This window comes from Salmo salar, chromosome 21, assembly GCF_965601325.2.
Source record: "Salmo salar chromosome 21, fSalSal1, whole genome shotgun sequence".
Taxonomy (NCBI): domain Eukaryota; kingdom Metazoa; phylum Chordata; class Actinopteri; order Salmoniformes; family Salmonidae; genus Salmo; species Salmo salar.
Genome location: NC_138311.1, coordinates 15,363,805 through 15,377,755, shown reverse-complemented (window position 1 = coordinate 15,377,755; position 13,951 = coordinate 15,363,805). Strand labels below are relative to the sequence as shown.

At 43.6% G+C, this 13,951-nt stretch overlaps 1 protein-coding gene across 5 annotated transcripts in view; it reads right to left on the bottom strand.

Annotated features, from left to right (window-relative positions):
* The window catches only part of LOC106581813 (plakophilin-4), a 116,787-nt gene that overhangs the window by 95,851 nt on the left and 6,985 nt on the right, over nt 1-13,951 (bottom strand). Inside the window, exon 1 of one of the 5 annotated variants that reach the window (XM_082966985.1) lies at nt 2,506-2,689. The exons of the other annotated variants lie outside the window; for them this stretch is intronic. Within the exon in view, the coding sequence (XP_082823111.1) occupies nt 2,506-2,521 (16 nt within the window). The 5' untranslated portion in view covers nt 2,522-2,689. Of the gene's footprint in view, nt 1-2,505; nt 2,690-13,951 lie in introns of those variants that run through there. 5 annotated transcript variants of the gene reach the window in all.

Here is a 13,951-nt window from a genome sequence, read left to right as displayed (position 1 = left end):
CTGGGCTGTTTACAGTAGAGACAGACAGGCCCTGGATGGGAAGCTCCTGTCCTGCGAAGACTAGCCAGGCTAGCCCTGCTACGTGTGGGAGGTCCCCCAGACATTCGGCCGATACGTGACCCCGTGGTATTCTAGGATGTTGTCACCACACAGAGGCGTGAGTATTTCACGGTGACAGCTGATCGGATCACGTGTCTGGTCATTGGGAGGCAGACATGGGATATTACTACAAGCAGGCATGTCGGTAGCAGGGTTACAGATACTTTGCAATGTGGCAGGGGGGAATGTTTTTTTCCCCTAGTTGTTACACACTCGCTCGTCATTAGTTTCTATGAAATGGAGCAGCGACAGGAAACTAGAGGGTTACAGTTTCAGTGTGTGCTCCTGCTCCCTGAGTCAAGACAGTTACAAAAACAAGAGCAAAAAAAGACAGCATTGTCCGGAATTTTTTTTTTTAACTGGCAAGAAGAGGCCAACCCAGCAAGAGTAGTCAGGGCTCACAGTCGGTTTCTGTTGAAACCCTATACTATGGAAGGATTAGAGAGAATGCCATTCAGCTAGCATGTCCCTGTCAGTGAGAAAAACAGGTCTGCTTTAGTCACCACAGACAAAGTATCTGGAATGGCCTTTGTTCATGTACAGTGCATTCGAAAAGTATTCAGACTCCATCACTTTTTCCAAATTATGTTAGGTTACAGCCATATTCTAAAATTGATTAAATTATATATTTTTCTCATCAATCTACACACAATACCCCATAATGACAAAGCAAAAACAGGTTTTTAGAAATTTTTGCAAATGTATTACAAATAAAAAACAGAAATACCTTATTTACAGAAGTATTCAGACTTTGTTATGAGACTCGAAATTGAGCTCAGGTGCATCCTGTTTCCATTGAGATGTTGATTGGTCAATTGACTGGACATGATTTGGAAAGGCACACACGTATATATAAGGTCCCACAGTTGACAGTGCATGTCAGAGCAAAAACCAAGCCATGGGGTCGAAGGAATTGTCTGAAGAGGTCTGAGACAGGATTGTGTTGAGGCACAGATCTAGGAAGGGTACCAAAACATTTATGCGGCAGTGAAGGTCTCCAAGAACACAGTGGCCTCCATCATTCTTAAATGGAAGAAATTTGGAAGCACCAAGACTCTTCCTAGAGCTGGCCGCCCGGCCAAACTGAGCAATCGGGGGAGAAGGGCCTTGGTCAGGGAGGTGACCAAGAACCCGATGGTCACTCTGACAGAGCTCCAAAGTTCCTCTGTGGAGATGGGAGAACCTTCCAGAAGGACAACCATCTCTGCAGCACTCTGACAATCAGGCCTTTATGGTAGAGAGGCCAGACAGAAGCCACTCCTTAGTAAAAGGCACATGACAGCCCGCTTGGAGTTTGTCAAAAGGCACCTAAAGGACTCTCAGACCATGAGAAACAAGATTCTCTGGTCTGATGAAACCAAGATCGAACTTTCTGGCCTGAATGCCAAGTGTCACATTTGGAGGAAACCAGGCACCGCTCATCACCTGGCCAATACCATCCCTTCGGTGAAGCATGGTGGTGGCTTCATCATGCTGTGGGGATGTTTTTCAGTGGCAGGGACTGGGAGACTAGTCAGGATCGAGGGAAAGATGAACGGAGTAAAGTACAGAGAGATCCTTGATGAAAATCTGCTCCAGAGCACTCAGGACCTCAGACTGGGGCGAAGGTTCACCTTCCAACAGGATAACCACCCTAAGCATACAGCCAAGACAACGCAGGAGTGGCTTTGGGACAAGTATCTGAATGTCCTTGAGTGGCCCAACCAGAGCCCGGAATTGAACCCGTTCAAACCAGGTCTCTGGAGAGACCTTAAAATAGTTGTGCAGAGACGCTCACCATTCAACACAACAGAGCTTGAGAGGATCTGCAAAGAAGAATTATAGAAACTCCCCAAATACAGGTGTGCCAAGCTTGTAGTGTCTTACCCCAAAAGACTCGAGGCTGTAATCGCTGCCAAAGGTGCTTCAACAAAGTACTGAGTAAAGGGTCTGAATACATATGTAAATGCGATATCAGTTTTTTATACAAAATGTATTAAAACCTGTTTTTGCTTTGTCATTATGGGGTATTGTGTGTAGATTAAAGAGGGGGAAAAAACAATTGAATCAATTTTAGAGTAAGGCTGTAATGTAATAAAATGTAGAAAAAGTGAAGGGGTCTGAATACTTTCTGAATGCACTTTACATACATACAGTATTACTTTTTACGGAGAACATGTAACCTAACTCTCCAATAAACAGATGAGTGCAACCAAAGCCAACGCCATAAATTCAGAGTGATACGCAGGAAGAGGCAATGCAATACGACTCATGACACGTTTCCTTGAAAAGAAATGAAAGGTTGGGAAACTGCTCACTGAGCAGAGTGAGAAAAAAAAAAACTCTCAGACAACAAATATGATTCGGCAAACCAAATCTGCGCTCCCCTAAAGCAAAAGGAAAATGATGATTTGTATCTTAGCTTACCTCTGAAATTCCCCATCCTATCTGGGACAGGACTACTTAACTCCTCTCAGCTCGGGGTTCTCGGCTGCTCCCAGATCAGGCTACAGAGAGCTCTGCTGCACACTACTCCTGCTACTACCTGGTAGTTAGAGCGGCGCTGCTGACCCGGCAGGTTCTTCAGGATTACCTCTGTTGTTTTCCTTCAAACCCAGACGAGAAGAAGAAAAAAATAAAACCTGAATGAACTAGTGGCTTGTAAAAAGCTCCTGTGCATCAGGTCTCTGTAGGTGTTATTTTGGCGTCTGGTAATTTCAAAGCCCAGCTAGAGGCTGCCTGCCAAGTACCCATAATGCACATGGAGTCAAATGCAATCAGCGCGGCTTTAAATACCGTAATTAGAATAATGCCTCCAAGACAATACCAGAGGAAATCACAGGATCCAGGTTAAGTCACTCAGAACAAATAGACGGGCCCATGTCATTATGAGCCTGGTCATTTCCTCTGGTTAAGCCCAAGACATAAACATGGTCAATAAAACACACAGACTATTAGGACTTCCTGTGGGACTCAGTGACAATATCTAGGGAGGATTATTGTGCCTTCTGTGCGAGTCAAAACACACCGTGACAAAAATAAATCTGCCTGGAGTAAAGAGCTTTCCCTAGAAGACATCCCCCCCATTTACACAGGCAGAAACACAGGGACACACAACTGACCCCTGGTCAGCTTATCCATTTCTTCTGGCCAAAAACACTGGGCTAATTCGACCTCTTCCCACCATCTAATGGGCACATGATATAAACTGGAGCTGGAAGTGCCCCAAGTGTCAAGGAATCAACAAAACAATGAGCATTTGTAAACACTATTAGCCTGATACCAACTGGCTACTCGGCCAAGCAGCCTTGACAAGTCAAATCCAAATCCTCTTTCCTAAACTATTAAAATCCTCAGCATCTCTGGCTCTGCCAAGAAACCGTTTCGCCTGACCCCACCGTAATTCCCACCGACGCCAATCAGGTCACATGGTCTAGTAGTCCAGTCAGTGACCTCATGGTGCAGCCGCTCTTCTAAGCTTCTATTACGCAATCGATATAGAAGCGGTGCCTCCTGCCTCGCATCCTCCCCAGGGAGCACAGAAAAGCAACTCAAACACAGTGGCAGACATACATACTCTTTCATCGTTCATGTCCCATCTACAAACGGTAGACAACCCCTTCGAGTCACCTGACTGAATGCAATGGCGCGCGGGGTCAAAAATACACATTGGAACGTTAGTCGGCGGAGGGAAAGAACCGCGGAGAAGAAGGCTTCATAAGGCTGACTGACACCCAAATTAACCAGGTCACATTTGTTGAACAAAGAAACGTGGAGGGGAAAACCTGAGCTCAGATATAATTATACACCAGGCTGAATTTCAGAGGCAGAAAGTCTCAGCAGAGCAGCAGTCTTCAAGCGAAAAGCCTGGGAAATGTGCAGTGCAAATAAGAGTTGTGCGCTGCCTCAAGCTAGCTACTCACAGTAATTGGAATGAAAGCCTACCACAATATGGTGCTCCCCTTGCTTTCACTACTAAATTAGTTAAGGTGTTTTAACTTCTACGGAAACCCACATCTGTCTAAGTTAAATATCTGTCCCTTACAGAAAAAAAACACATGATTTCACATGCGGAAAGCCACATGATTTCAAGGGGAATGTCACATGTTTTTGGAACACTTCACATGCGTAACATGTTTCCACAGGTGCAGTTTCACGTTATCACTTGTTGCTTGACATGTTGTCCCATTCACTTCACCTTAGATCACCTGACATTCATGTGGTTTTTTTTCCCCCCATAAGGGTGCTAATTGGACCGGCAATAAGGCAACAACAAAAAAACCTCAAGCGTATAGTACACTATGCAGGAGGCCTAATAAGTGTTATATCGGTCCAAATTTAACGTTCCATTAGAACTCTCTCTCTCCCCCCCCCCCTATGTATTCGTTCCTCTGGACTTCTTAAGCCGGCGTGAGGACAAGGAAAAAAATAAAAACATAATTAACTCTTCTATAAGCCAACTGATTGATGCCTTAGCCACGTGCAATGACCCGCCAGCCAGGCCAGCACGGAACATGAAGAGACCTCCATTACACAGCACAAAGCAGCCGCTGCAATGTCCCCAAAGACCCACAATGCTTAATTGCCTCTTTCAAATAGCATATTGATTTAGCTAAATAAAAGTGATATTAATAGTCTCGGATTGCCTTTTCAGACTTCACTAAGTGAGGCTGATGCCATATTTCAGCACCGATAAAGAACCCCCCCCCCCCCCAAAAAAAGAACAAAGACATTCATTATAATTGTACGTCGGGCCAAAATAAAGCATTTATCCAGGCTACAGCAAGACCGCAACATATTTCTTAACAAGTAGTTGTCAAAAACATATCCTGAAAGCCCCAGCACAAACTATTCCGCAGACAAAACACACATGCTTAGATAGCCAGAACTACAGTAATTCAAGTCATCTGGTTTTTTTTAAAGCATGTGTTGTACACAAACAAGTTCAAGTGCTCCACAAAATAGGCCCTAGAGCACAGAAATACCCTGCTGAGGCAATTCTGTGTCATTCAATTTCCTTTGAAAACCTCCCAGTAAAAGGACTTACGAATTCTGTGGTTTACCTCCCATCAAAGATTCAAGAGGATGGCAAAGAGAGTCGTGTGTGTACATACCTGATGCCTTCTTTGACAGCAGAACACACAAGGCTACTGATGGATCTCTAAACATGTGACTTTCTGCTGAGCTGAACAGGCTCGACAGCTGAAAACGCTTTACTCTGTTTGACACACCCCAAAAGCTAAGGAATGTAATCTCAGCACGCGCTGGAGCTCGTCTCGAACACACACACACACACACACACACGCCGCATGCATAACGCACACACGTACACGCCGCGGCATGCATCTGCAGTATGTAGACACGCACACCCTCGTACACACACACACACACTCTCACGCATGCACACACACAGATCAATAATATAATAATACTGTATACACATTCACTCTTTTTGGGTTCTTTAAACAGAGGGTTCTGCCTGAAACCAAAAAGGGTTCTACCTGGAACCAAAAAGGGTTCTCCTATGGGGACAGCCTAAGAGATCAGAGGTAGAAGCAAAACCTACCTCTTGACGTGGTGATGCGGGACTTAATAAAAGTCAGAGGTTAGCCGTGTGGAGAAGCTGAGACCTTGAGTCACAAGTCACCCCACTCAATCAGATGACTTGAAAGGGATTTCAAATGAGGGAGGACATCTTCAGAGGATGTTATAGATGTTCTGTCTGCCTCACACCTCCTTGAATCATATCCTACAAATGTTGCGACATCTAACTCACTCTGAGCGTGTGTGTACAGGGATTGGCCTGGCTCAAGATAAGCCAGGAGTCAGGCAGGAAACATAGTCATACCAGATCAGCCTAAAGCAGTTCATACAACACGCAATTTATAACCCAGATAGCCCTCTTCCAATGAAATTCATTCAGCCAAAGCGACTCACCATTCAAAGTGGATGACTTCATGCGCAAGCATTTTAGACATGTCTACAGTGTGCAACATTCCCAACAGAGGACTATGAGTGGTCATTCTATGAGGAACTTCCTCCTGCTCTGTTCATTCACCCCTGTCTCCATCCCAAATGGCACCCTATTCTGTTTATAGTGCACTACTTTTGACCACAGCCTATTGCGCTCTGGTGCGCTATATACTGTAGTAGGGCTGTGACTGTGCCAGTATCCCATGGCAACAATGAAAACACAAACCTGCTGTAGGTAAAATATTGTGCGCTATAGCTTGGGAAATAAATGCTGGATGAAAATACAATGTTTGTTTCCATTATGGCTGTTGTCCTAAAGAAGTGTTTTGTTTCCTTGTCACAATACGAGTATCGCAATACTGGTATCGTTCCGGCCCTACTATATAAGGAATAGGGTGCCATTGAGAACGCATGCCCAAGCCTCACAGAGAGACTGATCCAAATGGCTCATCAGCGTTTTGAAACATGTCATCAGTAACATGTTGTGACAGAGTGGGGGCATAAATTACACTCTGATTGACGACGCCCACCGAAAGACGACTTTAAAGGGGAACGGAGCATAAACATGCCCCTTCACGTCAAATGGAGTCAGCTGCAAACCCTCAAGAATCACAAGCTTTCCGTGGGCTCTGTAGGCTGGTTAACACTCTGAAGAAGTGAAAACGGCGGCCACACACTGAGACAAAACACAAAAGTCAACTGAGGATTCTCCCTGGCAGAGCTGAATACACGATGAATGCTCGGATTTTCTCCACAAGAGTGAACACGACCAGGCTCATTTTGCTGAAGCAAAAAATACAAAAAAAACAGCAGCAAAACAAGTCAAAACAGAAATAACACTCTACATAATTCTGAGTGCTTCGTGTATTCACGGCTCACGCCGCCGCCGTGGTTCATAAAGAAGGGAAATTAAATGGTGATCAGGGCCGCACTGAAAGTTATTTATTCTTTCAGACAGAAAAGCGGAAATAAATTCAGTTGAATCAATTTTCCATTCCATTCCGCCTCACACTCATAGCTGTTGATTTCAATTTCTACCATATCAGGTGGTTACCACATTTCAATGTGAACAGTAGAAATGTGATAGATTTTATGGAGGGGACCAGCGAGAAATACCAAGATGATCGAAATGACTGGAAACAAATAGGATGTAAAAAGGCATTAGCATAACAATTGGCCACTATTGGCAGTGTTCTGGCCCCCACAATGCACCCTGTCTGGAGTGAATTACCGAGCGTGCTCAGCACCTCGGCTGCTTTAATCAGTCTTAAGCTGAAGAAGAGGATGAACTGCCTTCACTGTCCTCAACTGAATGATCAATCACACCACTGGTTAGGACAGCGTTAGCTTAGCTGGCTGCCTATTCATCAACCGGGCATCCTTGTAGGTTCAGACAGCAGATGGGAAAGTAAGGGGGATGACAGCGGCAACAATTACAGTCACTCACACCTCCATCTGTGGGTGTGTGTGTGTGTTAGTGTGTGTGTGCGCTCGTGCTTTCTCTCATGAGCACATTTCATTGTGGAATGTGCTACTATACAGTGGGGGGCGATTCATATGATCGCGGTGAAGGATCAACGTCACATCAATCTTGTTTATCTCCTGCTATGCTCCATCCCTGGTATTGACGGGGCCAGCATCCAGCATCCAGCTGCCATCCAGCCGTGGGCAGAGTGCCCAGTAGGGCTGTGTCAGGTCCCCTCTACAACACCATGAGAAAATGACATGTGGTGTTTATCACACAGCCGCGCCGCTGCCAGCCAGCCCTCATGTTCTGTTTCTATGAGCTAGCTGTACTCCCAACCATGTTCCCTCCCAGTCAACATCCACACACATCCATCGCAGATCACGATGCACCCCGAATGGTATCATATTGGGGCCCTGGTCAAAAGTAGCACACCATACAGGGAATAGGGTGCCGTTTGGGACTCTCACACAAGGACCGAGACATCCGAGGACTCTCAAGTCGGAACGCTCATTGGGGATAGCACATATTACTGCCATTGGCTTCGATCAAAGAGGAATGATGAACTGCAATGGGAGCGGGAGATAACCAGCTGAACACAACCTTATTCGTTAGAAGACAGTCCTATCCGCGACACACAGTCCAAAGGAATGGGGACTGTTCCTTGTTCCAAATGTGTAATAGCAAGAAACGCTCAACTCCATCACTATGCCATAAACAAAGCAATACCTTAAATAATAGGAAAAAACAATTGTGTTACTGTAGTGATTACAGTGTTACACATGCATAAAGATTACAGCAACGTGGTGTAAAGTGTCAAACAACTGATCGTAAAGGGTAACCCTTTTATCTTAACGTAAAGTGATACCCTCTTCAATGCCCTCACACAGCACGGAAAGGATCAAACCACTATAGCGGGGGGAGAAGGTGACACTGGGACGAAAGACATATAAAACCCCATCCCAACAACCCTTGGGAGAAGATTATGGGGTAAGGAACCTCCTCGGGTAAGGAACAGGCCATCAACGTTTCCATTAGTAGAAACTACCAGCAGCATATCCCCTATAAAGAGAGGTCTGAGGCAGAAGACGAGTTAGACTGGATCTGGCAACATCTCCCCTGACGGCTGATTTGCATTAATATTGCTTATTAAATACGCACTGATTTAGAGTGGATGAACAGAGGTCACCGAGAACCGTGCTGCCGTCCATTCAAATGAAGTGGTTGATACTGATAACTGCATGAAAGAGCCTTTAGAAAACAGCCTTGGGGCCTCCCGAGTGGCACAGTGGTCTAAGGCACTGAATCGCAGGTGCTAGAGGCGTCACTACAGACCTGGGTTCAATCCCAGGCTGTGTCGCAGCCAGCCATGACCAGGAGACCCATGAGGCGGCGCACAATTGGCGCAGCGTCATCTGAGTTAGGGGAGGGTTTGGCCGGCCTTGTCCTATCGCGGTCTAGCGACTCCTTGTGATGGGCCGAGCGCATGCACGCTGACTTCGGTCGCCAGTTGTATGGTGTTTCCTCTGACACATTGGTGCGGCTGGCTTCTGGGCTAAGTGAGCAGTTTGTCAAGAAGCAGTGCGGATCAGCAGGGTTGTGTTTCGGAGGACGCATGGCTCTTGACCTTAGCCTCTCCTGAGTCTGTACGGGAGTTGCAATGATGGGACAAGACTGCAACTACCAATTGGGGAGAAAAATGGGTGAAAAGTACAAAAAATATATATTAAAAAATCCATAAAAATAGAGTTGGTCCGTCCAAGGCGAGCCAATCACTAAGGGCTGGTTAGCGTGCTGCAGCTAGCGTAGCACCCATAGCTTTACAGCTCATTAACACTTCAAACAGGCCCCCACCACCATATTTACCTGGTGGTGGGCGTCCCTGACCTGCAGTGTGGGAGCACACCTGTCTTCTTCTGTTCTGCCCTGGCCTTCAACTCACAGCTGGGAAAACAGGCCTGGCTACAAAACCACAATTCCCTTATTTGAGAACGCTTAACCTTAACAATTGTTGTATCTCCCAATTCCTTTCAATCACTTCTACAATACCAACAGTGTTGCTGAGAAATAGATGAAGTCATAGCAAACTATGAAAAGTGAAGCCGCTTTCACAAATCACCAGTGAAATCAAATCAAATAAATGACTATATCCTTTTATTTTGAAGGTCGCATTTCCGTCACATGTTCCTTCCCTTCTTTGGCTTCGGCGCAAACAAACGTCCTGTCACATTGAATCTGTGAAGTAATTGCCTGGCGGTGCCCGTACCGCCAGGAAAGTCATTGCTGATCATAACCGCAAGCTACAAAGCTGAGCTCCAACATCCCAACAGAGAATCCTGCACAGCACAATGATACATTGGCTTTTATTATGGATATACAAGTAAACTTCTCTTTCAAATATTGTATGTCTCGCTTACTTTAACAGAACCGGACAGGGAAATATGTGTAGAGAAGAAAAAACACTTTACAGTAGAAGAGGCCAAGTGCATATTTACTTTCCAACCGAGGGATGGGGCATGTGATGTAGAGATTGTCACAGTATTTTGCAAGCCTTTATGTACACAAGATGTGTATGAGGCTAGCTAAACCGATGCCTTCCAACCAATTATTTATATATACAGTAGATGACTGAAAGGGGGCGCTGTGTTGAAGCCACAATACCTCCATCGTGGCACTTTGCCATCATTGTAAAAAAGATTTGGAAGCTTTAGAAAAGCATTTATTAATGTCTATATTCATTTTTGTATTTTATTACCTTTAAGCACACTTTTAAATGATACTATGTGAGCTAAACATACACATTTAAAATACTTTCATTGAAATACTGTCGAATTCCATTCGTTCCTATGGAGGACTTCTCCTACTGGGGAGTGCCAATACTGTATGTCTGACCAGCGACTTCAAAGCTTTTCATTGGCCAAGACGTAATAACAGCAATCCAGGGTTTATATACATAATTGGCTCCAACTCAGAGCAGCATATACGTCTTGTGTTGGGAGTCTTCCTTGGTGGCTTTAGCAACAACAACAAAAGGAAAGGTATAACAAAATGTAGTTCCGTACACAACTTGGGGGCAAACGTGCATTGAACCATGTAGAGAAAGGGAAATTAGATTTAGAGGAAAATGACAAACAGTCCAATCACCTTCAGTTGCCCTTTTAAAACAACGTTTTAGCCAGTTAGCTAAATGCCATGCTCTTCTTATGGTTAAAGGTTAATATACACATTTTTAGAACAAACCAATGGCACTTGGAAACAGGAACTCTAAAACACAAGATGGCTTATAAAGCAAAGCCAGAGGAAAGGGGATATAGAGCACTGGGAGGAGTGGGAGGGAGCTGGGCTGAGGAGTGGGAGGTAGTTGAGCTGAGGTAATAAAGAATCTATGAGAAGGGCTTTAATTGTTCTCTCCGATATTGTTCTACATGAACAAGCATGCATACTGCTCTGAGGTGAAATGTGTACTTTTATCAAAAGCATTGGACTGCAATGTACACTACCGTTCAAACGTTTGGGGTCACTTAGAAATGTCCTTGTTTTTGAAAGAAAAGCACCTTTTTTTGTCCATTAAAATAACATCAAATTGATCAGAAATACAGTCTAGACATTGTTAATGTTGTAAATGACTATTGTAGCTGGAAACTGAAGATTATTTTAATGGAATATCTACAAAGGCATACAGAGGCCCATTATCAGCAACCATCACTCCTGTGTTCCAATGCCATGTTGTGTTAGCTAATCCAAGTTTATCATTTTAAAAGGCTGATTGATCATTAGAAAACCCTTTTGCAACTATGTTAGCACAGCTGAAAACTGTTGTTCTGATTAAAGAAGCAATGAAACTGACCTTCTTTAGACTAGTTGAGTATCTGGAGCATCAGATACTCTCAAAGATCGGGTATGAAAAAGCCAATTGACACTTACTCTTGTGTTACTGACTTGTTGCACCCTCGACAACTACTATGATTATTATTATTTGACAATGCTGGTCATTTATGAACATTTGAACATCTAGGCCATGTGCTGTTATAATCTCCACCCGGCACAGCCAGAAGAGGACTGGCCACCCCTCATAGCCTGGTTCCTCTCTAGGTTTCTTCCTAGGTTTTGGCCTTTCTAGGGAGTTTTTCCTAGCCACCGTGCTTCTACACCTGCATTGCTTGCTGTTTGGGGTTTTAGGCTGGGTTTCTGTACAGCACTTTGTGATATCAGCTGATGTAAGAAGGGCTATATAAATACATTTGATTTGATTTGATCAGCATTTGTGGGTACGATTACAGGCTGAAAATGGCCTGAAACAAAGAACTTTCTTCTGAAACTCGTCGAAGATCTCGTACAACACTGTATACTACTCCCTTCACAGAACAGCGCAAACTGGCTCTAACCAGAATAGAAAGAGGAATGGGAGGCCAGCATGAAGAGTCACCTCTTCACTTTTGATGTTGAGACTGGTATTATGCGGGTGCTATTTAATGAAGCTGGCAGTTGAGGACTTGTGAAGCATCTGTTCTCAAACCACACTCTAATGTACTTGTCCTCTTGCTCAGTTGTGCACCGGGGCCTCCCACTCCTCTTTCTATTCTGGTTAGAGCCAGTTTGCGCTGTTCTGTGAAGGGAGTAGTATACAGCTTTGTACAAGATCTTCAGTTTCTTGGCAATTTCTCGCATGGAATAGCCTTCATTTCTCAGAACAAGAATAGACTGATGAGTTTCAGAAGATAGGCCTTTGTTTGTGGCCATTTTGAGCCTGTAATCGAACACACAAATGCTGATGCTCCAGATACTCAACTAGTCTAAAGAAGGCCAGTTTTATTGCTTCTTTAATCAGGACAAAAGTTTTCAGCTGTGCTAACATAATTGCAAAAGGGTTTTCTAATGATCAATTAGCCTTTTAAAATGATAAACTTGGATTAGCTAACACAACGTGCCATTGGAATACAGCAGTGATGGTTGCTGATAATGGGCCTCTGTACGCCTATGTCGATATTCTATTAAAAATCAGCCGTTTCCAGCTACAATAGTAATTTACAACATTAACAATGTCTACACTGTATTTCTGATCAATTTGATGTTATTTTAATGGACAAAAAAGGTGATTTTCTTTCAAAAACAATTTATAAGTGACCCCAAACTTTTGAACGGTAGTGTATGTCTGGAGGGAGCGATGTGCCCAAAGTGTAGTTTCATCACGTTCATCCTACCACAGCTTGTGACGCTCCTCTTTCTTACCTGTTTTTCTTTTTCATATCAAAGATGTCTGGGGCACAACCTCACATGTGCATCTTGTTCATTTTTGTCCATTGGCTTTTTGGCAGAAAAATACCAATTGGAGCGAAGATGAATCCAAATCCAGACATCCAGTTTAAACAGTTTAGTAACGTCTCATCTAAATAGAAAGAACTCTTCAAGTATTATCAATTTACGGGGTTTCACGAATATCCAACAATTCAAGTAATTTCAGAATCTTTTCCGAAGTTCAAACTAGCTCTTCATATCAACAACTCTGAAGAAGGTATGAGCAGCTGGGAGTTTAACTACATGATCCAAATAGAGGTTTGGCAAAGCAGTTGGAGTGAAAAGGGCTGATATGAGGCCCTTTCTTGCCAGTGACATACTCACTAGTAAAACAGAGGAAAATGTCAGGGGTGTAAAGTACTTAAGTAAAAATACTTGGAAGTACTACTTAAGTAGTTTTTTGGGGTATCTGTACTTTACTTTTGATATTTTTTTACCACTTTTACTTTTACTTCACTGCATTCCTAAAGAAAATTATGTACTTTTTACCTTTTGAATGCTTAGCAGGACAGGAAACTTGTCTAAATCACACACGTATCAAGAGAACATTCCTGGTCAACCCTACTGCCTCTGATCTGGCGGACTCAAGAAACACATGCTTCGTTTGTAAATGATGTCTGAGCGTTGGAGCGTGCCCTTGGCTATCCACAAATAAAAAAGAACAAGAAAATGGGATCGTCTGGTTTGCCTGATACTATGAATTTGAAATGATTTATACTTTTACTTTTACTTTCGATACTTAAGTATATTTTAGCAATTACATTTACTTTTGATACTGAAGTATATTTAAAAGCAAATACTTTTTGACTTTTACTCAAGTAAGATTATATTGGGTGACTTTCACTTTTACTTGAGTCATTTTCTATTAAGGTATTCTATTATGGTATCTTTACTTTTACTCAAGTATCACTTTTTCCACAACTGGAAAACTAGCCCTTTAAAACGGGTCGACTGCCTGACATTATATATAGCTGTTAGCATAGCGGCCATAGTGGAGTTCCACTCTGCCAAGTGTCAACTTTTTCAGACATTGCACAGCGGGAGTAAATTGCAGGTTATTCCGGGACTGTTCTCTGCTTCCAGAATCATGTCAACACTTTGTGCTGGAAAACTGAAAAACCTGAAGAGCAGAAAGAGCAG